A 26,953-nucleotide genomic window follows, 5' to 3' on the forward strand; every position below is an offset into this window, starting at 1 on the left:
TTTATGGTTTGTCCCTTTATTTTTAAAAATACAGCAGATATGGGGCACCTGGGTGGCTCAGTCGGTTAAAGCATCCAACCGGCTCAAGTCATGATCTCGCGGTTCGTGATTTCAAGCCCTGTGTCACTCTCTGTGTTGACAGCTCAGAGCCTGAGCCTGCTTCTGATTCTGTGTCTCTCTCTCCCTGCCCTTACCCCACTCATGCTCTCTCTCTCTCTCTCTCAAAAATAAACATTAAAAAAAATTTTTTAAGACAAGCATATGTATTTATGTACTTATTTTTCTTAGGTAAATGGAAGCCTCCTATACCCACGTGTATCCACTTTGCTTTTCTCCCCTGCACGACACTGCATCTATCTCATTCTTTTTCAGTGAGTGCAGAATTTTCCATTACACAGATAAACTGCAATACCCTTAACCAATACTGTATTGATGAGCATTTAGATGATTTCCAAGGTTTTACCTCATATTGTATAAAACATTATAGTTACTCTCATTGAGAAAAAGCAACATGGGGTTTAATGGTTATTTTTGAAAGAAGGGAACCTAACTTCGACCTCTAAAGAATGCTTAGTATCTGTGATTAGTTGCTTATGGTATAGAAGGTGGAAAATTGCACCTTCTTCAACCCAGAACTTAACTGGAATCTTTTTAGTGAGGCCTTATGGCTTAAAGTAGACCAGAGGTTTAAAATAGACCAGATCATTGAATTCCAGCTGTTGCCATTCTGTGGGACAGTTTGAGCACTGAAGTCCTAGGCTGAGAATATGGCTTTTTATTTTTTTTTTTTCAACGTTTTTTTTTTTTTTATTTATTTTTGGGACAGAGAGAGACAGAGCATGAACAGGGGAGGGGCAGAGAGAGAGGGAGACACAGAATCGGAAACAGGCTCCAGGCTCCGAGCCATCAGCCCAGAGCCTGACGCGGGGCTCGAACTCACGGACCGCGAGATCGTGACCTGGCTGAAGTCGGACGCTTAACCGACTGCGCCACCCAGGCGCCCCGAATATGGCTTTTTAAAGCAACAATCCTAGTAGAATAGAAGAGGTTTGGGCCAGTTAGGGATAGCTTAGCAAGTGCATTCTTAAGAGAAGGAAGACTTGCCTTCTTGTGTCTTAGTAGAGTGAGATCTGAAAATCAAATCTATTCCTATCCTGCTAATCTCCCTTCCTCTGCTATATTCAGTAGAGGACTCTTTTACCTTACACAGTGATAGAAGAGAGCCTCTGGACCCCACAGCTGGGATTAAAACTCTACATACCTGCATATTTACAGGCCTGCAAGTTTTGGTAAACCTCTTTACTCACATGACTATTGTATACTATATTTATGGGTATGGTACTATTATTCACTGACCTTACCTTTTAAAGAATATTATAATCCTGCTAGGATTATTATTTAATTGTTAGGACCAAAAAATGGCCAGGGAATGACAGACATTTCAATCTATAATGTCTTATTTCTGTTAATATAAAAGATGTATATCTGCTAAATTTGATTCAATTTTAAACAGCCTAGGCAAGACTCTTTCTGGTTTGTGGATCCCTTGCTCTCATATCCTGAGGTTTTTGTTAAAAATGCAGATCTCTGGGTAAACGTTTAGCATCTGGTTTATGGGTATAACAACTGTCTGACATAGCGATTCTGCCCCAAACTCACCTTTCCCATTATTTAGTTTATCAACTACTGTCTCATGTAAAATAAGTGAGAAAAACTTTTAGATTCTAGAATTGTGTCTTCTATTCATAGTTTGAAAAATGAAGCATAAACATTTCTAATTTCAGATCAACAGCAAAAAGAAAGAATCAGCATGGGAAATGACAAAAAGCTTATATGATGCATGGTCAGGATGGTTAGTAGTAACACTAACAGGATTGGCATCAGGTAAAGAAAAATTTTAATGCAATCTTTTTTCGTTAACAGAAAAAATAAATAGTTCTCCTCTCCTTCCTGCAATTTTTTTTTTTCAGGTCCTGTTGGATTTTTAAAAGCATTTGTTTTGTTTCTTTCAAGAAACTTTCTTAAGTATAAGACTAGGATGCAGGAAGCTTCAGAGTCTAGTCTTGGCTGTGTCACCTTAAGTGTTTATCCAGTTTGGTTGATCTTTCTGGGTTCAATTTCTGTATCTGTAAAATATGTGGTTTGGTCCAGATATACAATAAAGTATCTTTTAATGTTAAATCATTATAAATAGCTAATATTTATTAAGTGCTTCCTGTAAGTGTCATGCACTGACTTAAAATCTTTACACGTATGTAAACGACATGGCAGTCCTATGGAATAAGTACTGTTATTGTCACCATTTTACATAAAGCACAAGAGGTTAAGTAACTTGACTAGGGTGATGTAGCCAGTAAGTGGCCAAGCAAAGATTTAAATTTAGGCAGTTTAGCTGAAGAGCCCACATTTTAACTACCATGCTATAGAGTGCCCACAGAGTCCCTCTATGTGAGATTTTAAGAAATAGCAGTTGAAGATCTGGAAACAAACACTAAGGACTGTTTTAATGACTTTCAGTTTCCACCATGGAAGATTATGTCCAGAAGAACATGAGGCAAATTAAAATTTATGTGGAGAATAGAAGGAAGTACTGCTATCTCTAATTGGCATGCACAGGAATTTTGTGGCCACTGTGTTTGTGACCTATTGATCTTTTCATACAATGAGAAGGATCTAGACTTTGACCATAAATTTGCATATTTTTGTGTTTTATCAGTAACATGATCTTGCTACATTTGATTTTCTATTATTTAAGAAAAAAACTGAAAATCTGTCAGGGTAATTCATTAATGCTATGAGTTTCACTACTTCTAATGGACATTAAATTTTAATGATATTGAGATCATTTGTAATTTTATTAAGTTTCAGATTGAAACATTAAAAACTCTGACTTTAATAACCTGATTTATGAACCTCCTGCCAGATAGCTGTCTTTTAAAGATCTTTTTAGTGTGTTTTAAACACCTTTATTACAAATCACAGTGAATTTTAATGATGTAACTAGTTTTAATTTCAAACAAAGAATAGCCATTTTATTTTAAAGAGTGGCTATTTACAGTTAAAAATATTAAGTTTATGTAATATTTCCTATGTGACCCTTTATTTATAAGGAGTCCCCAGTTTTCTTGGACTCTTTTAACTTGATAGTTCTAAATGCCTCTCAAGAATGGATTCACTTTTTTTGTTCTTTTTTACCACCTCCAACATGTTTTTATAGGGGCATTGGCTGGATTAATAGACATTGCTGCTGACTGGATGACTGACCTAAAGGAGGGCATTTGCCTTAGTGCATTGTGGTACAACCATGAGCAGTGTTGTTGGGGATCTAATGAAACAACATTTGAAGAGAGGGATAAATGTCCACAGTGGAAAACATGGGCAGAATTAATCATAGGTCAAGCAGAAGTAAGTCTTGCTGTGTCTAAAGATGAATTAATAATTGATACAGTGAAATGAGTCTCTAATTCACTTAATTAACAGAATTATTCACAGATTCTTGCAGCTGCATTAAAAGAAAAAAATGTAATAGGATAGATTGGAAAATATGAGAATACATTGCAGCAAGTAAAATGTAAAGCTTCAAGAAGCTTTTGTATTAGTTAACTACATAGTCACATTCAAGTCTATTCAATTATGACATTAAATGTCTTATTGTAGAAAAGAAGTGTGAGAGGATCTGTTTAATCACAGAAAGTTAATATGAAGTCAAGTTATTAAAACTGCTTAACATATCACAATTGTCAGGAAGTATGAATTATCAAAAAATTTAGTAAAATAAGCCTTGTAACTGGAGATATCTCGAAGAAATCTATAGATTTTTCTTTGTGATATTATAGTATTTAAATGATTTTACTGTTCTTGATGTTCTTTATTGAAGAACATTGTAGAAGTTAGAATGTTATATAATATATGTAGTTGTGTGGTCATATGCGGATATATTTTTAAAGTTTTGTTATAGCTGAATTTTCAAGCTATAAAAAGAGAATATATTTGCTGGTAACATGGGCAGTATGCTGTTTCTCATTTGATCCTCAGGAAAATTGCAGCAGAGTGAGATCTAAGTGGGAATGCAATTTTGTCTTCACAACTGTTTCCAAAATGTGGTTTGTGGGTAGGCAGAGCTTAAAGTGCAGCAGATTTTTGACATTTAGACTTTAGGGATCAAGAAAAAGCTAGGAAAAACATTCAATAGATTAAGGCCCCTTATATATACATGAGTATGTCTTTTTGATTGTACTTAAATATTTTGTTCATATAAAGCTTTTACTAATGTGGAAGTAAACCAGGAAACTTATATGAGTTTTACCCAAATTTCTTATGTGGCAAGCACTTGCATTAGGGGTACACTGTAAATTAAATTTATACTATTAAATGCTTTGCCTTTTAGGGCCCTGGTTCTTACATCATGAATTACATAATGTACATCTTCTGGGCCTTGAGTTTTGCCTTTCTTGCCGTTTCCCTGGTAAAGGTATTTGCTCCATATGCCTGTGGCTCTGGAATTCCAGAGGTAAGCCATGCAATATTTAATATCATTAATCATTAAGTGATTGTTACAGTGTTTATCTTTTGCCTTTAGGGGGAAAAAGTAGTCTTTCTGGGGAAATGGTTTGTAACATGAGGAAGAAAATTAGAAAAAGAAAATCTTAAAAATGTAAGCTGATTATAGATATCACTGAAAGAAATTCTTCCCCATGGTCATTTTATCATTAACTGTGAGGGTTGATTTTTCTTTTTCCACCACTAATTTAGCACGTGACTAAACAAATATCAGAAGACTCAGTTATAAACCTGGAAAATTATTATGTGGCCTAAAGTTCTGTGATAGATTAGTTGATGTTTTGCTGCTATGAACCTGACTTGAATACATTAATTCTCTTTTTATGACTATCTTTTTTTTTTTTTTAATTTGTTCTTAATGTTTATTTTTGAGAGAGAGAGAGAGAGAGAGAGCAGGGGAGGGGCAAAGAGAGAAGGACACACAGAATCTGAAGCAGGCTCCAGGCTCTGAGCTGTCAGCACAGGGCCCAGTGTGGGGCTCGAACTCAACAAACCACAGCATCATGACCTGAGCTTAACCGACTAAGCCACCCAGGCACCCCTATGACTGTCTTTTAACTAGATAAGTTAATAATTCTTGAATTTGGTAGATAATATTTATAACCATTTTATACTTGAAAATAAACATTTGATCATAGTGGGTCAGTAGTACAAACTTTTGGATTTTTTAAGTCAACATTAATTAATTAACTAATTTAAGGTTTATTTTGAGAGAGACAGAGAACATGATTGGGGGAGTGGCAGAGAGAGGATCCCAAGCAGGCCCCATGCGGTCAGCACAGAGCCTGACATGGGGTTCAAACTAATGAACCGTGAGATCATGACCTGAGCCAAAATCAAGATTTGGATGCTCACCTGACTGTGACCCACCCAGGTGCCCCTATCAACAGTATTTAAAGAATATATTGAATAATGTGATGGGAACTCATTTCTTTCCCTTTTTAATTTTTCTGTCTTAAGTTATCAGCTTTTTCTAGCACATTTCCTTTTGAAATGTAGTGATTTTTAAAATTTTGTTAGTTAAGAATGTCTTGGGGTGCCTGGGTGGCTCAGTTGGTTGAGCGTCTACCTTTTGGTTTCAGCTGTGGTCATGGTCCCAGGGTTGTGGGATCAAACTCCGCATCGGGCTCCACGCTCAGCATGGAGCCTGCTTGGGGTTCTCTCTCTCTCCCTCTGCCCTCTCCCCTGCTGGTGTGGGCATGATCTCTCTTTCTCTCTCTATAAAAAAAAGGAAAGAAGGAAGGGAGGAAGGAAGGAAGGAAGGGAGAAAAAAAGTCTTTAATAAGGGGCAGTATCATGCAGCATTTAGCTGTTGCCACTTAACCATTCTTAATATACAGGAAAATACTATATGTGATGACAGTACTATGAGAAGACATAATTCCCTATTTCTGGCAGAATGTCTGAAATGTATCTATGTTTCTACAACAGAAATACTCATATTTGCCTTTTCCTGGTTATGTAATTACAACCCTTGTATTAAGGTATGTATTTCCTTTAACATGGCCTTGTATTTTAGTTTTGTTCATGAGATATGGTTGCCTTCAATCCTTGCTTGAGAAGATAATTAGAATATGATACAGATTTATTATATGTAGCATAACAGTTAAGGCTTTTGAAAAATTGTGAATTGTTCCTTGGTCCACCTAAAAATCTTTGCAAGGTGGTTTTGTGAGTAAAACAAGAGAATAACTTAAGTTCTGTTTCTTAAAGAAAATTAAACTGTCTTATTCTTTCCTTTGTAGATTAAAACTATTTTAAGTGGATTCATCATCAGAGGTTACTTGGGAAAATGGACTTTAATGATCAAAACCATCACATTAGTATTGGCTGTGGCATCAGGTTTGAGTTTAGGAAAAGAAGGTCCTCTGGTACATGTTGCCTGTTGCTGTGGAAATATTTTTTCCTACCTCTTTCCAAAGTATAGCACAAATGAAGCTAAAAAAAGGGAGGTAAGTGTCTTTTGTAGTTTATTTGACAGATAAAAATCTATGACGTAGACTTACATCAGTGAGAATTTCCTAGTATAAAGATCACATTTTTACTCTACTCTTTGGATAAATTCTGTGTTCAAATTCAAGTGTGAGAATTGTTTGCTTCTTTTTCCCTTTGTGAGTACCTCTAATGTGTTTTAGACCCCATCCCCACTGCTGCTCAGTTACCCCTATATTTTAGAGAGGTTTTGATGGACTACCATTGGTTTCAGTTGAATTTCACAAAGGTCTTTCCATTTGTTTTTGCTTTGCCTTACACCTTTCTTCCTCTGAAGTTTTCCCCAAATGGAACATTATTTTCTCCTCTGGAGGAAGTGTCTAATGCCCTCAAGAGATGTGTGTCATCTGCAGAGAGCTAGCTATGTGGCATCGTGAAGATGTTCTGAGGGCTTTTAGGACCCCTCAAGATTTAAATCAGGGATTCACACTAGAGGGAGTATAGGAATTCCTCTTTATTGAGCTGCTCAGGAGCATTTTCCTTTATCATTTATTTTTGGCCAGCCTGAGATCTCCTAGGAAGTCTTTAAACTTTATAGAGTTTCCTAATGATTCTAAGATTGCTGTGGATATTTTCTAGAAGGAAAATGGGCCCCTGAGACCTTTTGTATTGGCTCTATACTTTGGGGGCCCAATCCTTCCTGTTTTCCCAATCTAATCTGTAGGCCAAGATGGTATGGTGCATCTTGGGGGTTTTTAAGGTATGATATTTTTATATCGTTAAATAGAGAACTCAGAGGTCTGTGGCCCTAGCACAAGCCTTTCATCCTGTTTTTAATAATATAAGAAAAGAGTAGAATATTTTTATCAAACGATTTAATTCTTGAGTTGATACAATTCTAGTTCATTTTAGTACTAACACATTGTTCATGCATTGGCAGTAGGTAGTCTAAAAGTGGAACACTTCAGATCATTATAGTTCCATCTCTGAACAATAATTGTGATTCCAATATTACCCTCTAACAAAAATAGCTGACATTACTGATTGCTTACTATGTATCTGCCTCTAAGTCCTTTACTTGTATTTTAAAATTTAAATCCACAATAATCCTATTAACTTGGCACTGGTATCCCCATTTATAGATAGGAAATTAGGCGTAAAGCTGCTAAACCAGCCCAAGATTGTATAGCAGAATGTCAGAGTATGGATTAAAATTTATTTTTCTGACTCAAGTCTATACTCCTTACCACTACTACTACTATGACTGTGTGGATCTGTACGTATGTTCAAAACAAAACATAACCTAAAACTGTATTATAACAAATCAGTGGCTAAAATGAAGCTATAGCATTTGTCCCTCCAGTGCAGTTCCTTTACTTGCTATTGTACCTTGATATTTTGGGGGGGTAAATTTTATTTTTATTTATTCATTTTAAGTGCAAAATGTAATTTGTTAGGAAAATGTTACAGAAATTAAAATCACTTAAAATTTTAAGATACACACTGTAGGTGGTTAGTAATGTACATGACATTAACTTGGTTCACCCTTAGCATATAAATGCCTAGAGTTTGTTAGTTGTGAAAGCATTAAGGTCTCATATATTGATTGGCTTTCTTCCTAGTTCACTTTCTTGACATTTTTAAATTAAATGATTCCTTTATACTTACAATAAAATGTGAGTTATGACTACTTGGGTGTTTTGCCAGACAGCAGCTTGACAATGGAGATCATGTTCTTAACTGTGTATAATTTAATTTTGATTATTTCCAGTTTCTTTTTTTAAAATTCTTTTTTTTTTTCAACGTTTATTTATTTTTGGGACAGAGAGAGAGCATGAACGGGGGAGGGGCAGAGAGAGAGAGGGAGACACAGAATCGGAAACAGGCTCCAGGCTCCGAGCCATCAGCCCAGAGCCTGACGCGGGGCTCGAACTCACGGACCGCGAGATCGTGACCTGGCTGAAGTCGGACGCTTAACCGACTGCGCCACCCAGGCGCCCCTCCAGTTTCTTTTTCAGAAATGTAAAACTTGACCATTTGTGAAAATGTTTTGATAGCCTCAGATATTTACTGGAATGAAATAGTGAAAGGAATAATTAGACTCTTAGGAAAATAATTACAACATGAAATGTTTAGTGAACTTATTTGTGTAGTTGACTTCGTACTGGTGGAAAGTGGGCAATGTCCAAGTGATAGTCTGGGGGAGCTGGAGAGAGGATCTGTAAGAGCTTTTGTGGATATTTTTGTCTTCTTTAACTTTATTGTTAGGCTTCTAGTTGGAAAGACTGTGTCATAAAGGGTAGCCATTGTGCTTTAGATGAGGTTTTCCATATTGGCAGTTGTAGTATTGTCACAGGATTTAGAGTAGTGAAAATAAGGAAACTCAATAGGTTTTAAGTTCTCTGGATATTTTAGTAGGATTTAGAAAACAGTAGTTATCTCACATCAATGTTTTTTGACTGAATATTGAATATATGAAAGACCTTTCAACTAAAGCAGAAGAGAAAAAAATACCTTTTTAGAGGAAATAAATATTTGCCTCTGTTTGGGGCGGTGGGTGGACATGCAAGTTAAATTCAGAAGAGGCATTTCAAAAATTCAAGCAACATAAAGAATTTTTATTTGATATATTTGAATTTATAAGAATATATGAAATAAGCCAAATCCTCTTTTTAGGTGCTATCAGCTGCCTCAGCTGCAGGTGTTTCTGTAGCTTTTGGTGCACCAATTGGAGGAGTTCTTTTTAGCCTGGAAGAGGTAGGTAAAAAAATACAGCAATTAAAATTATGTATAATTACCATTACAAATGTATTTTGGCACACATTTCAGTGTTGTAACTAGTGTAAGAGATGCAGACTTTGTTTTAAAAACAAAGATTTAATTTCATAAAGTTATTTTTCACGTATTCTTACATAAAGAGTAATCCATTACACATGTTCTTTACCTTGAGAAAAGTCTTAAAAATATTATTCTTGTATAAACATTAGTGGTCATTTAAAATTTAACTTTGTTGACATATTTAAAAGTAAGCAGAAGTGAATTTGACTGTATAGAAAATATTTAACCACTATTTGTTAAATTAAATAGCCCATGTTTTTATTTTAAAAATACTTAATTCCTAATGTGTTTTTGTGAGTTTTTGTTGTATGATTATTTCTGTGGCAGTGATTGATATTTAAGAAGATGATTTTAGTTGTGTCACTGGTGTAGTTTGTTTTTGTTCTCTCAAGACTTTTTACATGTTTACACAAAAATGTGACTGGGAATGTTTTAAAATTTACTTTTCCCATTGTTTGCATTCTTTTCTTTTTTTTTAATATAGAAGAAGCAAATACTTCTTTTTGAGCTCGTAGGAATTGGTGGTGATGTATTTATTCACTCTACATGATTGAATTGGAGGTGAAACTCATTTTGAAAATAAAAAAATGCTGTGTCTGAAGTAATTATTAGACATTTTTTGACCAGTTGATATTGTGAATTTATAATGATGTGATAGCCAAAGTTATGAAACATCAATCTTTTTCTTACCACAGTAAAATCTATTATATGTAAATTCTAGCTGCAACAAAAATTAGACTATGATATTCGCCATTCAAGTTATACCATATTGGAAACATCTTAAAATTCTAGCATTAATTTTTCTTTTCCTTTTTTTTTTTTTTTAGGTTAGCTATTATTTTCCTCTTAAAACTTTATGGAGATCCTTTTTTGCTGCTTTAGTGGCTGCATTTGTTTTAAGATCCATCAATCCATTTGGTAATAGCCGTCTGGTCCTTTTTTATGTGGAGTATCATACACCGTGGTACCTTTTTGAACTGTTTCCTTTTATTCTCCTCGGGGTATTTGGCGGGCTTTGGGGAGCCTTCTTCATTAGGGCAAATATTGCCTGGTGTCGTCGACGCAAATCTACCAAATTTGGAAAGTATCCTGTTCTTGAAGTCATTGTTGTTGCTGCCATTACTGCGGTGATAGCCTTCCCTAATCCATATACCAGGCTCAACACCAGTGAGCTGATTAAAGAGCTTTTTACAGACTGTGGTCCTCTGGAATCCTCTTCTCTTTGTGACTACAGAAATGACATGAATGCCAGTAAAATTGTTGATGATATTCCTGATCGTCCAGCAGGCCTGGGAGTATATTCAGCTATATGGCAGTTATGCTTAGCACTCATATTTAAAATTATAATGACCGTATTCACTTTTGGTATCAAGGTAAGTACTGATGTGAGGTGCTATTTAAGTAATCTTGGCATGTTCAAAACTTTTATGTGAAATGAGCAGTGAATGTTTATCTAAAAGTGGTTATTTCATAAATGTAGGCTGGAAAAAGTTCTTATCTTTTGGGTTTCATTTTAAATAATGGAAAAAAAAAGAATTCCTTTGGATATATTGCTGAGCATGGTTATTTGTTGCTGTGTAACACATCACCCCAAAACCTGGCAATTTAAGAGAACTATTTTGCTCTTGATATTAGGTCAGTAATTTGGGAAGGACTCAACTGGGCATGTTTTGTTTGTGGCCTATCATACATGTCATCAGACATGGCTAAGGCTGGTCATCTACCACCCAAGCTAGGAAGATTCAGAACGTCTGGCTCTTGAAACATTTGTGTCTGTCTGTCTGTCTGTCTGTCTCTCTCTCTCTCTCTGGTTTTTCCAGCATGGTGCCTTCAGAGCATATGGATTTCTTACATGGTAGCTCAAGATTCTAAAAGCAAGTGTCCCAAGAGGACCATTTCTTACCTAGCCAAAGAAGTCATGCACCATGCCTCTGTTGCATTCTGTTTGTCCAGACTGTCACAGAGGCCTACCTACCTCTTAATTGGAGCAGTGTTAGGGAATTTATGATCATGTTTTATTTTTTTATTGTTTAATGTGTGCTTTTTTTGTTTTGTTTTTGTTTTTTTGAGAGAGAGACAGAGTGTGAGCACGGGGGAGGGACAGAGAGAGAGAGGGAGACACAGAATCCGACACAGGCTCTAGGCTCTGAGCTGTCAGCACGGAGCCCGACATGGGGCTTGAACCCATGAACTGTGAAATCATGACCAAGCTGAAGTCAGATGCCTAACCGATTGAGCCATTTAGGTGCTCCCATGATTGTTTTAAACTACCACAAACTTAATGGCTTAAAATTACACAAATTTATTTTAGTTTTGGAGATCAGAAGTCCAAAATGGGTCTCACTGGGCTAAAATCAAGGTGTTCACATGAATTTATAGAGTCTAGCTTTTTTTTTTTTTTTTTTTTTTTTTTTTTTTTTTTTGCCTTTTCCAGCCTTCTAGAGGCTTCCCACATTCCCTGGTTCATGGCCCCCTTCTCCCATCTTCAAAGCCAGCAATGGGTGGTCAAGTCTTTTTTTATCTTCATTTTTCTGACCCTATTCTAAATCTTTCTTCCACATTTAAAAAACATTTGTAATTACTTTGAGCCCAGTTAAGTAATCCAGGATAATCTCCTGTTTAAAAAAATTTTTTTAAGTTTATTTATTTATTTTGAGAGAGAGGCAGATAGTATGAGTAGGGGAGGGGCAGAGAGAATCCCAAGCAAGCTCTGCACCGTCATTGCAAAGCCCCATGTGGAGCTTGAACTCACAAAACTGTGAGGTCATGACCTGAGCCAAAACTGAGAGTCAGACACTTAACCAACTGAGCTACTCAGGCACCCATGATAATTTCCTGTTTTAAGGTCAGCTGATTAACAGCCTTAATTTTACCGGCACCCTTAATTCTTCCTTACTGTATAACATAACACATTCACAGGAATTAGGATAGGGATATCTTTGGGGAGCTATTATTCCACCTATCATATTACTATAGGGTGTTAGCTTGAAAGGACACTGCAGACTCAGAGTTAAATTACTAGCCTATGAATACCATGTCTTTTTCCATCAAGGATTTAAGGGAGCTAGGCCTAATGCCCTGGGATGTTGCTTCATGTGAATTTTTAGAAGAATAATATTCATTAATTAGTGATTTGCCAGTAAATATAATTCTCTTATATGGCTGTCAGTGCTGTATATAGGGAATCCGATGTCAGCTAATCCTTGTTCCTTAAGTTAACATTCACTAGTGATTATATGCTTTCACAGATGTAGATTATGTGGAATAACAGCTTAATTTCAACAAAATTGTAATGATGGTTTTTGAAATATGGTCTCTGTCTCTTCTGTTGTTCTCTATTTAGTCCACTGATTATAAGAGTTAAATAATAGAAAAACCTTGAAGTTTAAAATGTTTAATCATAGTGAATCAAGTTAAAGCAGCTGTTAAAGCTCCTGTTTCTACAGTAAGTTGATTTTCTGTAAATCCCAACTTTCTCATCTTTAGTTGAGCTACAGGAAGCTGGAGACAGTTGTCAGGTCTTTGTTAAGTCTCACCTCGCTCTGTGCTCTGGCTGAAGGATCCTAATCAACAGGAGAGTGTAAAACATATTTTGATCTCTTCTATTTGGATAACCTTTTAATGATCCTAATGCAGTGTTCAACATGCCATTATTTTGTGCTCAGCTTATTTCATTTCTGTAACATTTTAGAGCTATTAGTATTTTAATCCTTAAATGATCTCGCTTAAGGTATCTACTATTCCTATTTTTTTCATTACATTTAATTGATACATACTCTTCTCCATATATATATATGTGTGTGTGTGTGTGTATATATATATGTATATATATATATATATCGTTAAACAAATATTGAAGGACCTGATAAGGTTGTCCTCTTTACATTGTACTACTTGAGGAATAGCATCTAATATTTTTTTCATTTGGTAAACAACAAATATGTAGGGAGGATGTAATCATGGAGTAAAGGACAGTACTTCACACTAAATTGATTCAGTTTAATGAAAAATGCTTCATATTGTCCTTTTTTTTCCTTTCCCCATTTCACCATGAATTAATGAAAATCGTGTTAGGGACTGGCATTAAGGAACCCTTGAGCTAAAGGATGAATAACCCTTAGGTTGGTTTAGAGAATGTTATTTGTTACTTTGTAACTGAAATCACAGAATTACTAAAGTACCATTAGAACAGTATTTTGCTGTAGTTTTATTTGTACTAGGATTTTGCTATATAAATAAAACGTGAAAAGAATCTAAAGTGTTAGTTAGAAATCCATAATTTAGGTTCCGAGCATATAAGTAGAGGATCTCTGTCTCCTTAAGCATTGTGGTTTTGTTACAGGTTCCGTCCGGCTTGTTCATTCCCAGCATGGCCATTGGTGCGATTGCCGGAAGGATTGTGGGGATTGCGGTGGAACAGCTTGCGTATTTTCACCATGACTGGTTTATCTTTAAGGAATGGTGTGAGGTTGGAGCTGATTGCATTACACCTGGCCTTTATGCCATGGTTGGTGCTGCTGCGTGCTTAGGTAACGTAACTGTGTCTGTGTATGGATGTTTGTGAATCTGAGAGAGAAGAGAGCGAGTGTGGGAGCACATTTATGCTTAATTGGTGAGGGGGGTGAGGGCGGTACAGGATGGAGGAAGAGAATGTTTTAACAGAAATGAAACCACTATTATATAGTATTTATGTAGTAATAGTTTTCATTTTGCCTGCTCTAAATATTTGTTAATACAAAAACTTAATGGTAGTTAGCATCTTTTAAACATCATGTAATGCTTTGTGACAGAAAACATCTCAGTACAACATAGGCTTAGTTTGAATCCTGTCAGGGAGATTTTTGGTTTTTTCATTGTCAGGGATCTTGGCTTACCTATAACAACTATAGCATGGTTCCTGAGATTAACATTTTAGCAAAGCTGAAGATTTGGTTCTGCAGTGATTTATAGTTAGCTGTAAAGAAAGAGTTGTTTACCAGCCCTCTTTGATTTAAGGTGCATTTATAGGAAAATTAAAAAAGATAACTACTGTTTTAATGAAAAGCAAAACAAAGTAACTGCATTAAATACTTAAGAGTCTGTTGTCCTCTTGGATATGAAAAATTGTTATTTTAAAATTTAAATGTCGAATTTTGGTTATGATATTAAATAGTTGGTTTTTTGACTTACTTTTGTTCAATGAATCACAAATCTATAATTATTGATCTCCAAAAGAATGCTATCAAGTTAAAGTGAAGGACAGGACATTTTCACCACAGTAGCGGTGATTTAGTAGTTGTCCACTTTCTGTAAAGTGCTGTGCTAGGTGCAGTGAGTGATACAAAAAGAAGTGTAAAACATGGGCCCACACTTCAACGACAGTCAGATTGGGAAGGGAAGATAAGACCAAAACTGAGAAACAGTAGTAAGAAATATATAATAATTATATATAGTACTGAGTCTATGACAGTGTAGGAAACTAGAGGAAAAGAGAGCTGAAGTAGTTCAGGTAGAACAGGAGCTTTATTTCAGAAAACTAGTAGGATTTAAAGAAGAGGATTTTGTTGAGGAATAGAATCGTGTGAAATTGAAGGAATTGGAATAAATTTGAGGATACTGATACTATTGAAGCAGAGAGTGCATTTTGGATACTTTTGGGAAATGAAGTTGGATTAGTGAGAAAGAGCCAGGTTATGAAAAGGCAATCATCTGTGTCAGGATGAATTTGTTTTTGGAATAGGTCATATCTGTGGCAGAATCGTGGCTTCGGTAGTTGTAACTTGACAACTTTGGGAATGTTCCTTTACTTTGATTTTTTATTTTCTTATCTTTAAAATAGAAATAATAACCACTAATCTCCTATAGTTGTTTTGAGCATTATATGAGATAAAATGCATGTAAAGCTGTTAGCACAGTGCCAGGTAAAATAAGTTACTTGAGTTCAAAACAAAATTCTCTGTGAACTGATTAGGACATGCCTGGCATAGTGTAGATGTGTAATACGTAGTAGGTTCTTTCTCCCTTCTATTTTTAGTTTAAAAAGCAAAAAGGAAGAGTTTAAGCTTAATTATACAGTATGAACTGGCAAATCCTGGTAGGTTTTTGAGCAAAGGAGCAACATGATGAAAGTAGTACTTAGGAAAGATTAACCTGGGAACGTGGCTTATAAAGTGGATTAAAGGTAATGGGGCTTGGAGTCAAGGAGGTAAGATAAAATAGTATTAAAATTAAGGAACAAAGTCTTGAGAGTCTGGACTAGTTTGGTAATAGTGACAATATTGAGAAGGGACCAATAGATGGATATTTTGCAAAGCAAATCAGATAAGACTAGGTGAGAGTCTAGGTATTGGATTCAAGTAAAGGATGAACCCAGAATAACTATCTAGGTTGTCAAGAAGAACATGGTGCTGTGCTGGCTGGAATGGGTAGCTCTTTGGGGAAGAAGAGGACTTTGGTTTTAAATGTGTGGTATTTTTTGTGACAGTGGGTCATCCAAAGTCTTTTTACAGTTGGAAAACAAGACAAGCACAGCAATAAGGTATGCATAGTTGGAGACATGGGACAATGGCAACAGGAAGTAGAAAGATGTGGATTAGAAGGCATGAGCATAGAGGTGATAGTTCAAAATGATGATTTGGGGGGCACCTGGGTGGCTCAGTCGGTTAAGCATCCAACTTCGGCTCAGGTCATGATTTTGCAGTTTGTGAGTTTGAGCCCCTTGTCGGGCTCTGTGCTAACAACTCAGCACCTGGAGCCTGCTTCAGATTCTGCGTCTCCCTCTCCCTCTGTCTCTGCTCCTCCCTTGCTTACTCTCTGTCTCTCAAAAATAAACATCAAAAAAATTAAAAAAAAAAAAAAAGAATGATGATTTGGGTAAATGAATAGATGAGTTTCTAAGGGAGAGGATATTACACTGTTAACATAAATCACAAGGCACCAAAATATTTTACTCATTTTGAAAAGATTTAGAGGAGAGAAATGTATTAATATTCTACCCACATAGGAGCTTTATTTGTAATGTGGTAGTAAGCAAGATAGCTATGATGTGCTTCACCAAATTCTTTAATTAATAATCAGCTTTTATAAGAGTGGAATTATATCTTTGCTATAGCAATAAACCAAAATGGCAAATTCGTTTCAGTTGGCTGTTTACTGTGAAGTAAACAGGTTTTGAAATGTTATTTTAATAGTCTTGTGTTTAACAAAGAAAATTGGTGTTTCTCTAGATCTTATTAAAACAGTGATAATTGTCCTAAAAGAGGAGTAGTAGTTTTCGATGATTATCCTTTTCACTAAGTTCTTTTTACGATTTGTGTTCAACTGCCTGGTAGAACAGTTCCACTGACCTGTCCTGTCCTCCTTGACCAGTGGTATTTATTTTTTTTCAGGTGGCGTGACAAGGATGACTGTCTCCCTGGTGGTTATTGTTTTTGAGCTCACTGGAGGCTTGGAATATATTGTTCCCCTTATGGCTGCAGTAATGACCAGTAAATGGGTTGGTGATGCTTTTGGTAGGGAAGGCATTTATGAAGCACACATCCGTTTAAATGGATACCCTTTCTTGGACGCAAAAGAAGAATTCACTCATACCACCCTGGCTGCTGACGTCATGAGACCTCGAAGGAACGATCCTCCCTTAGCTGTCCTGACACAGGACAATATGACAGTGGATGATATAGAAAACATGATTAATGAAACCAGCTACAATGGCTTTCCTGTCATAATGTCAAAAGAATCTCAACGATTAGTGGGATTTGCCCTCAGAAGAGACCTGACAATTGCAATAGGTACCCTTTTTTAAGAATACAGACACACATATACATCTGACTGTATCTATATCGTGTATCTGTGGAATCTATGTATCTAGATAGATAAAGACATATAATGGATTTCTGGAGGAAAGGAAAACAATATTTAATTGGTTGGGTGTGTTGGGGTAAAGAGTATATTTTATTTATGTCCCTGAAAGTCTTATGCTCTTTAGGAAAGGAATTTGTGAATTGTTTTCTCACTAAATACAGTTTTATCTTTTGATTTGGCATTGTTATCAGAGATTGGAGTCAGATTCTTTTCCCACTCAGATAAGCCTTGTTAATATTGTTTGTAGTAGCATGTAATATATGGCCTAGCAAGTGCCAGGGCATCCCAGTAAATACATTCTTATATTAACTTAATATTGGCTTATTTGAATGCAAACTTTGAAAAATTTCATCTTTGGTCTGTTTCATATCAGATTCACAATATTTTCCTTTTTCAGTTTTTGGATTTAAGTTTACAATAGTAACATGTAATAGCAACTTTGTTATTTTTTTAGTCTTTAATAAAAATTTTTTTTAAACGTATTTACTTAGAGAGAAAGAGAGAGCGACAGGGGAAAGGGCAGAGAGAGGGAGAGAGAATCCCAAGCAGGCTCCTCGCTGCCAGCACAGAACCCAATGCGGGGCTTGAACTGATGAACCATGAGATCATGACTTGAGCCGGAACCAAGTGTCTGATGCTTAACCAACTGAGCCACACAGGCTCCCCTATTTGTTTATTTTATTTAAAAAAATTTTTTTTAACGTTTATTTATTTTTGAGACAGAGAGAGACAGATCATGAATGGGGGAGGGTCAGAGAGAGGGAGACACAGAATCTGAAGCAGGCTCCAGGCTCTGAGCTGTCAGCAGAGCCCGATGTGGGACTCGAACTCAGGGACCGCGAGATCATGACCTGAGCTGAAGTTGGGCGCTTAACTGACTGAGCCACCCAGGTGCCCCTGTTTTTTTATTTTAAATATTTATTTTTGAGAGAGAGAGAGCAAGAGTGAGGGGGGTAGGGGCAGAGAGATTGGGGGACAGAGGATCCAAAGCAGGCTCTGCACTGACAGCAGCAAGCCCAGTATGGGGCTTGAACTTAGGGACTGCAAGATCATGACCTGAGCCGAAGTCAGACCCTCAACCTACTGAGCCACCCAGGCACCTCTGTAATACCTACTTTAAAAAAAATTTTTTTTTTCAACGTTTATTTATTTTTGGGACAGAGAGAGACAGAGCATGAACAGGGGAGGGGCAGAGAGAGAGGGAGACACAGAATCAGAAACAGGCTCCAGGCTCTGAGCCATCAGCCCAGAGCCTGACGCGGGGCTCGAACTCACGGACCGCGAGATCGTGACCTGGCTGAAGTCGGACGCTTAACCGACTGCGCCACCCAGGCGCCCCTGTAATACCTACTTTAAAGTGAAAAATCATTGAGATTTTATTTTTGGTGAAATACTGTGTTGAAAAGTATATAAGTCCTATTGTATTATGTGCTGATATTCCTACAAATAATGTTTAAAGGCATTAGCCATAGTATGCTATTTCTTGGGGATAAAGTAAACTTGTTTTGGTTTATTTTGTTTTTACTTATTTTTTAAATTTTATTTAAATCCAAATTAGTTAACATATAGTGTAGTAATGGTTTCAGTAGAATGTAGTGATTCATCATGTATGTATAACACCCAGTGCTCATCCCAACAGATGTCTTCCTTAATGCCCATCACCCACTTAGCCCATCCCCCCACCTACCTCCCCTCCAACAACCCTGTTTGTTTTCTGTATTCAAGAGTCTCTTATGGTTTGCCTCCCTCTCTCTTTTTGTCTTATTTTTTTCTTCTCTTTCCCTATGTTCATCTGTTTTGTTTCTTAAATTCCACATATGGAGATAAAGTAAACTTTTTATGAGGAGTAAACAATTGTTTGTGTTCCTCCAAAATTTATTTTTCTCCTTATCTTATAGTCCTGCAGTATTGATGAGGAGGCTAGTAAGACCATTTCTATTCAATCCGATTCCTTTCCCTCTCTTCTCCCAACCCCCAAAAGTGATAAATGATATTTTCATGAAGCTGTTGCTTTCATACTCCCCAGTTTTTAGTAAAGGACCCTAAGCTGCAAATGTCATGCCTTTGTTCCTTTGAGTCCTCTACAGCTTATCTCTTGGCCACTGCAAAAGGATTGTGAAAGATTTTAATTCTTGTGCCATTTGAAGAGGGAAGATATCTAGTCTAGGATTATTTCTTAAATCAGAATGGAAATGCAAATGCTCAGTTTATAAGAGTTATCAAAACAAAGGAGCCTACAGAAAATATCCTTACAGTTAAGGAAAAGCCTACAGCTTTGTAAGAGTTTTTTAAAGACTAGCAATCTCATCATTCCAAGTTTTGCTGTAGGCAATAGAATATTTGCCAGAATGGGCGAAGTATGTGGTCACACTTGGCTCTTGTATTTAAGTGTTTCAGCTTCTAATCTAGTACCATGGCCAAATCTACAATCACAGAAGAATTTCATTGTTCAGATTCCTATTCTTTAGGTTTTAATGGTAGCCAGCCAAAGAAAAGAAAAAGGTCAGAATTCTGGAATTTATATAGAAATTTAAAGGAAAAAAGCAAGGTTTTTAAAAGATAAAGTGCTCAAAGTTAAGAATTACTCATATTCCCACTGATTCTGTGGATATGTTTTTCAAAGTATTGTTACTGTCTTAAAACAGAATATTGTGATAGTAGATAATGTCAGTTTAGGGAATAGATGTATTTAGACATGCCATCAGAAACGTTTCACATGATGACTTTTAGAACATACATTACATGTTTACCCATGTACATTTTCATAGAGTTTACAGTTTTGAATGAGAAAAATAGACCTGTCCATGAGGCTTTGTATATATGTATAATACATAAAATATGGGGTGCCTGGGTGGCTCAGTCAGTTGAGTGTCCGACTTTGGCTCAGGTCATGATCTCACGGTTCATGAGTTCAGGCTCCACATCGGGCTCTGTGCTGATAGCTCAGAGCCTGGAGCCTGCTTCAGATTCTGTGTCTCCCAATCTCTCTGCCCCTGCTACGCTCATGCTCTCTGTCTCTCTCAAATAAATAAGCATAAACAAACTAAAAAATTATAATATAATATAATATAATATAATATAATATAATATAATATAATATAACATAATGTGGAGACTTGGTTAAGTTTCTGACTCTTGATTTCAGATCAGATCATGATCTCACTGTTTGTGGGATCAAGCCCCGCATTAGGCTCTGCGCTGACAGCACAGAGCCTGCCTTGGGATTCTCTCTGCCTCTCCCTGTCTCTCTCTCCCTGTCTCTCTCTCTCTCAAAATAAATGAACATTTAAATATATACATATATTAAATTAAATTAATCAAATATATATAAATTAATTAAATATATATAATATGTAATTTATATGTATTTATATGACATACTTTATGAAAGACAAAAAAAGAATGCTCGAGTAAGTGGTAAGCTATATACTATATCCAGGATTGGGAAAGACCAAGGTTGTTTTTTTTTTTTTATGTTTATTTATTTTTGAGAGAGAGGGCAAGTGGGGGAAGGGTGACAGAAGGGGACAGAGAGTCTGAAACAGGCTCATCCCAATGTGGAGCTTGGAACTCATGAACCGTGAGATCATGACCTGAGCCAAAGTTGAACAGTTAACCAGTTGAGCCACCCAGCACCCCAGGAAAACTCAAGATTTTGAAAGAACAATTTTCCCATAATTTATTTATAAACTATACTTTTGTGTCATTTCATCATTTTAAAATGTTTATTTATAGATAGTATATTCACATAGTTCAAATTCAAGAAGATTAAAAAGTATACAGTGAAAAATCTCACTCACCCTTGACCTCATAGTTACCCATTTAACTCTCTGTAGGCAGCCATCTCTTTGGTTTCTTATGTACTCTGTAGATATTATTCTATACTTATATATATATCTTTTTAAACGAACTGTGTCATGCTATCCAATACATGTGTACTTTGTTTTTTTGTTTTTTGTTTTCACTAAGCAATGTTTTCTTGGACATCTACCCAAATGAGTATGTAAAGTTTCTTCATTCTATTCTTTTAAGCTACATAGTATTTCTTGAAGTAGATGTACCATGGGATACATCATGATTTCTAAAATCAGTTCCTCATTGATGGACATTTAAGACATTTACAATTTTCTGCTATGATAGAAATTGCTCCCTCATATATTTATTAATCTCCTATTTTTGACTCTGTGCCTATGTGCAAATGGACAAAAATTACTAGAAGTAGAAAGTTGGATCAGAGAGTAGGTGCATTTGTAATGTTGTAAGATATTTTCCTATTGCACCAGGTAGTGATCATGCCATGTACTCCCACCAGCAGTGAATGACAGTTTGCTGTGTTAAAGTTTAGTTCAAATGGAGAGATTTCTTCCTGCATTTTTGTGTCAAGATTAAGTGAGGCTGGATGTTTTATAGATTTGTTTAAAATGAAGCATATTTAACATTTATGGTGTGAATAGTCTTTCCTATTTTCCAACTTGAGTCATAAAAATACACTTTTTCATTTCTATTTATGTAATAGGAGCTGTAAGTTTTACAGGGAGATTCTCAGTGTATGAAAGCCTAAATATCATTGACATATTGAACACAGTAGTATGGTACGTGACACGGTGACAGACTCTTCCCTTAATTATACTCTCCTGTCCCCTCAAGATTTTTTGTGCGGAATAAAGCTTTGGCTTGCATACCTAGGAGAACTAATTCATTAAAGGTTTCCCCTTCCATAGCAATATTATCAACCTTAGAAACCTTAAAATACAGTTTACTCAATAATGTGCATTGCAAGCAAGCTTTTTGTTTATCTCTTTATAGTAGTTAAAATAAACTTTATATCTGCTTGGTTAGTTGAAATACCATTTTGTGGATTTAGAGACTTTTTTGCTTTCTACAGTTAATACAAGTGATGTAAGAATTCTAGATCCCTGGGGAGTGTTTTTGGACTCTATCACTACCAGGTTTCACATTGTCAAAAATGAAGGGGTCAGCTCATGTACCTTTCTTTTTTGAGAAGTTTTGAGAAGTCAAGCCCTTGAGAATATATTAACATGAATGGGAAAAATAAGACATAAAATTTGTGGGGAGAAAGGTGATTACTTACATTTGGACATTTTGTTAGAAAAGAACCATTTCCATTCTCCTGGAAGTGTAACTCTTTCCTGCATGCACACTTTAAGAAACTGTGTGAATCATATCAGAAAATGAAAACTATGATGATATTTTCTTCTTCAAAAGCCTTTGGATGGCATTCAAAAAATTGTTTTTTTCAAACAAAGGAAAACAAACCTAGCAGATGTCCTGACGCTTTGTAAGTATTCAGTAAATGATGCTTGTTAAAATAGTTACTGTATTCACTTAAATGACAAATTTAAGTCAGGCTGAATGTTCACTACCCTGTGCCTTGTTAATTTCAAAGGAACATTCCAATAAATTAAAAAATAAATTAGGTTAATAACATTTTCTAAAATTTTCTGAAACTTTTGTCATTAAATGGTTTATTTAAACAGTCTATAGCACATTTTCATTGATGATAGAATATTTGTTATTTTAAGGTATTTAAGTTTGATGAGTGGGCTTGGTTTTAACTCAGAATATCTGTCATATATGATAATAGTATTTATACTCCACCATTCACAGGTCATTAGTCAGAGGCTTCTATGGGTTAAGAGCAACCTAAAGAGCATTTTTCAAAAATCATTTACATCATTTGCAAATGGGATTTCTTCTTTTCCATGCCTTTATCATGCTTTTAAGGTGGGTTAGTAAGTATTAGCCATTAGAACTTCAGTTAGTGCCTTCCTACCTGAATGTGTCACAACACAGGTAAATAAGGCTTTAGAGGTCAGAAGGAGTAAAAAGAATTGTAGTATTTGTTTATGAGTTCTGTATCTGCTTCTTGGGGCTGATGCTTCTTATTTTGGCTTAAGTATTTTTGTAGCAAAATTCATGTTTAAATATGTTTAGTATAGCATATGTTTAAAATATGTTTAGTATAGCAAATAGCATATTTTTGAACGTTTTGAGTACATACTAACTCCAAATAGAAACATAAAGCTCTTTATTTTTGTATTCTCTCCATTTCATGAGTTTCCTTTTTCCTCCTGTGATCTCTGTTGTGCAGTTTTCTGTATCTTTACCCCTTCTTGTCTGGCACTTTCAAAAGTAGGAGTGGGAGTGGCAGCAAACAGAAGCACTTGAAGCAGAGCCACACTAGAGAGAGAAATGAGCAGAGCCTTTATAAATAAAACCTAAAAAAAAAATAAGTCTGCGTCCATTATGTGCATAATTGTAGTTTAAACGCACCTATTGATGTTCATGACTCACCCAGAAAATGAAACTTTAACATTAGAAAAGAGAAAGAACTAGCTGATTCACAGAGGTTGGAGTATATGCAACATAGTCAGAATTAAGAGTGAAACTCACTTTAGCCCCCCCTCTGCAGGATGAGTGACATTTTAACACAGGCAGGTGTTATTTGATGATGGCTTCCTTTTTTTTTCTTCTTTTTTTTTTTTTAATACATGAAATTTATTGTCAAATTGGTTTCCATACAACACCCAGTGCTTGATGATGGCTTCCTATGATAAACTATGCTCTCATAATTTGTGCAGGTTTTAAAAACCATATTTCAAACATGCTTCCTTTCCCCCAAAGTTAGAAAACGGCTTCAGCCCCAGTGAAGAAAATTGATGTACTAAAAATATTTTATTTACATGAAGATGATTTGTTATTGGTGTATTCTAATTCTGTCAAATATAAGAAATTACTAAATCAGTTTTCAGCTGATTCCTTTCTTGGGGTAGAAGACAGGAAAAAATGAAGGGACCAAAAGTCATGGGATACATTTGTTTATTCTTTAAAGTCTCCCAGAAAGATTACCCCTAAACAAATTAAGTTTTGGTCTTCTCTATCTCTTTTCAGAAAGTGCTAGAAAAAAACAAGAAGGCATTGTGGGCAGTTCTCGTGTGTGTTTTGCGCAGCACACCCCATCTCTTCCGGCGGAAAGTCCTCGGCCATTGAAGCTTCGGAGCATTCTTGACATGAGCCCTTTCACAGTGACAGATCACACCCCAATGGAGATAGTGGTGGATATTTTCCGAAAGCTGGGTCTGAGGCAATGCCTTGTAACTCACAATGGGTAAGTTTGGTGAAAGAAATCAGTTCGCTTACTGGAATTTATGATACTGTTTAGTGGAATTCAAATTCAGTTATTAGGAAGGACTGTAAGTCAGCTTCTGAGTGGGAAGGTCTGTTTTTTTAGTGTGGTTATTATAAGTACAGGATCAGTATTGATCAAATTGACACTTACCAAGAATAAAAACATTGTCAACTGCCAGATCTTTGCCAAAACATAAAGTAGTATTTGTCAGGAACACTTCAGAGTTGGCAAAGAGGTTCTGAAACACCTCCAACATGCACATTGAGCTTAGAGTATTTCCTCTGTTAGAGGAGGAGTGGACCTAACCTGTACGGAGTAGAGAAAAACCTGTTTTCTTTTTGTAAGTATTTCATTTTTTAATGTAACTTTCTAGTTCAGTAGAAACTTTCTAGATATTTTGCTGCTCGCTATTTTAGCCATTATTTTACTTATCATATAATGAGGGAAATAATATATAATTAAATTTGTAAATTAGCTAAAATCCTCCTTTGGCAAATATTTGTTTCCTCTTCTCTACCTTTTCCGTCCAGAAATCTTTTATATAAACTGCTAATGACAAACACTCATGTATTTAAAATGTGTAAGTTGATTAATTTATTTGTCCTTTCCACATGAACTACCAGTGTTTCTCCAGGGTAGGATATTGACAAGTTTTGCTTGGCAGATATCAAAGGGACACAGTGGGGATGGTATCTACGGGCTGCTCACCGGACGCACTCCTGCTTCACTGCCTCTGCTCCCCTCTCCCCCTGCACCTGGGGTCTCTTTCCCCACCTGCTCTCTCTCTCTAGTCCCCTTTGCTTCCATCACATTACTGTTCCTAGTTGAAATACTTAAGAACATTGTTTTATCTGAAGGCTGATAAGAGGAAGGCTAGAAGTGAGAAACAAAGGTACTCTTGATTATGCATAAGCCTGCATAGCCTGAAACTGGTTGAAATAGTAAACACTTTAGAGAATCACAGCAGGTTTAAAAAAAAAATTTTTTTTGTACAAAATATGTGAGTGGCAAAACACATGACCCCTTTCTAAAGAAAGGAGGAGAAAAGAAAAAAAGGGAAGGAAATATGTGTATCGAGCACCTTCTTTGTGTTTCTCATTTAACTTTGTATATCTCTGCAAAGTGGGCGGCAGCCTCCCTGCTTTACAGTGTAGTCACTGAAGCTCAGAGGTTTCATAATATGCCCAGTCATGTGGGTGGTAAGTCATGGTTCAGGGAATCGAGTATCTTTCCAGTTTTAGAACCCGATCTCTTGCTACTGCTTTTACACTGTTAATGACCAGTAGAGTGTATCTTCTTTCTTTGTGATTTCTTAAACTACTACAATTTTCTTGAACAATACATTAGGCCATACTAGGTTAGGAACAGAAATATAAAGTTAGAGAATTAGATCCAAGTTCAGTGTTTTCACTATGCTAACCAATTAAAATCACTCTAAATAGTGGCTCAGGCGGCTAAGCATTTGACTCTTGATTTCAGCTCTGGTCACGATCTCACAGCTGTGAGATTGAGCCCCACATTGGGCTCTGCGCTGGGTGTGGCGCCTGCTTGGGATTCTCTCTCTCTCCTTCTCCCTCTGCCTCTTCCCTGCTTGTGCTCTCTCTCCCTCCCTCAAAAAAATAAAATAAAATAAAATAAAATAAAATAAAATAAAATAAAATAAAATAAAATAAAATAAAATAAAATAAAATCACTCTAAATAGTGTGAAATAAATTATATTGAAGGTACAAAACTCTTGATTAAAGGCAGGAAGTTTCAAATTATTAAATATCACAGATACTGATTGGAGAAGAGATGTATGATAACTTTTAATGTTTAATAAAAAAAAATAGTACCAGGGCACCTGGGTAGCTCAGTCGGTTGGCTCTCCGACTTTGGCTCAGGTCATGATCTCACAGTTTGTGAGTTCGAGCCCTGCATCGGGCTCTGTGCTAACAGCTCAGAGCCTGGAGCCTGCTTTGAATTCTGTGTCTCATTCTCTTTCTGCCCCTACCCCACTTGTGCTGTCTCTCTGTGTCTCTCAAAAATAAATTAAAAAATATAAAATAATAATAATAATAGTATCAAACTTCATTGTTTAAAAACTTAATAAATACATGTTAAATGGGGTAGCTGTTTATGAATTGGTACTGCTTTGGGGACCCTTTTAATTATAAATGGCTCAGTTAGAAACTAAGCTGAGTTGTTACAATTTTTACTTGCTTCCAGTTATTCTCTTTGCCTGGCATGGTGTGTCCTTTTACGTGCTAACACATATAAATGTCATTCTCTAGTCATGATTACCTGTGATCACCAAGCTGGATGGGTCAGTTACCATATTTCACTTTGCTGCTTAATTTCCAGATTTTTGGCAGCACAAATATTACAAAGGAAAATACTTAAAGTGTAAAACTTAAAAAATGGGGGTGGGGGAGGACAGCTAATTAAAATCTTACCTGATATTGCCTGTTTATAAGAAAGCTTTGGTGAGGGGGTAGCTTTTTCTAAAAGAATATGTTTAATTGCCTTGATTATAATTCCTTATTTCTGTACTTCAAGGAAAATAAGTCGATATATAGAGAGAGAAAGAAAGAGATCATTAGGAGTGGTAGCTCTTGGGTCTTTATTTTCTTTGCAGTATGTAAGGAACGTAG

General features: G+C 36.0%; 1 protein-coding gene across 5 annotated transcripts in view; it reads left to right on the forward strand.

Annotated features, from left to right (window-relative positions):
• CLCN3 (chloride voltage-gated channel 3) overlaps positions 1–26,953 on the forward strand; it is a 97,875-nt gene that overhangs the window by 63,815 nt on the left and 7,107 nt on the right. For 4 of the 5 annotated variants that reach the window (XM_047091048.1, XM_047091050.1, XM_047091049.1 and 1 more), the window contains 9 exons: positions 1,785–1,884; positions 3,218–3,405; positions 4,388–4,510; positions 6,306–6,512; positions 9,169–9,249; positions 10,158–10,703; positions 13,673–13,859; positions 16,698–17,096; positions 24,082–24,298. In XM_047091048.1, coding sequence (XP_046947004.1) covers positions 1,785–1,884; positions 3,218–3,405; positions 4,388–4,510; positions 6,306–6,512; positions 9,169–9,249; positions 10,158–10,703; positions 13,673–13,859; positions 16,698–17,096; positions 24,082–24,298 — 2,048 coding nt within the window. The remainder of the gene's footprint in view (positions 1–1,784; positions 1,885–3,217; positions 3,406–4,387; positions 4,511–6,305; positions 6,513–9,168; positions 9,250–10,157; positions 10,704–13,672; positions 13,860–16,697; positions 17,097–24,081; positions 24,299–26,953) is intronic. The other variant, XM_047091052.1, reaches the window with a different exon arrangement.

This window comes from Lynx rufus, unplaced genomic scaffold (genome assembly GCF_022079265.1).
Source record: "Lynx rufus isolate CCGP_SWC_20201006 ecotype Redwood Valley unplaced genomic scaffold, mLynRuf1.p SCAF_3, whole genome shotgun sequence".
NCBI classification, from domain to species: Eukaryota; Metazoa; Chordata; class Mammalia; order Carnivora; family Felidae; genus Lynx; species Lynx rufus.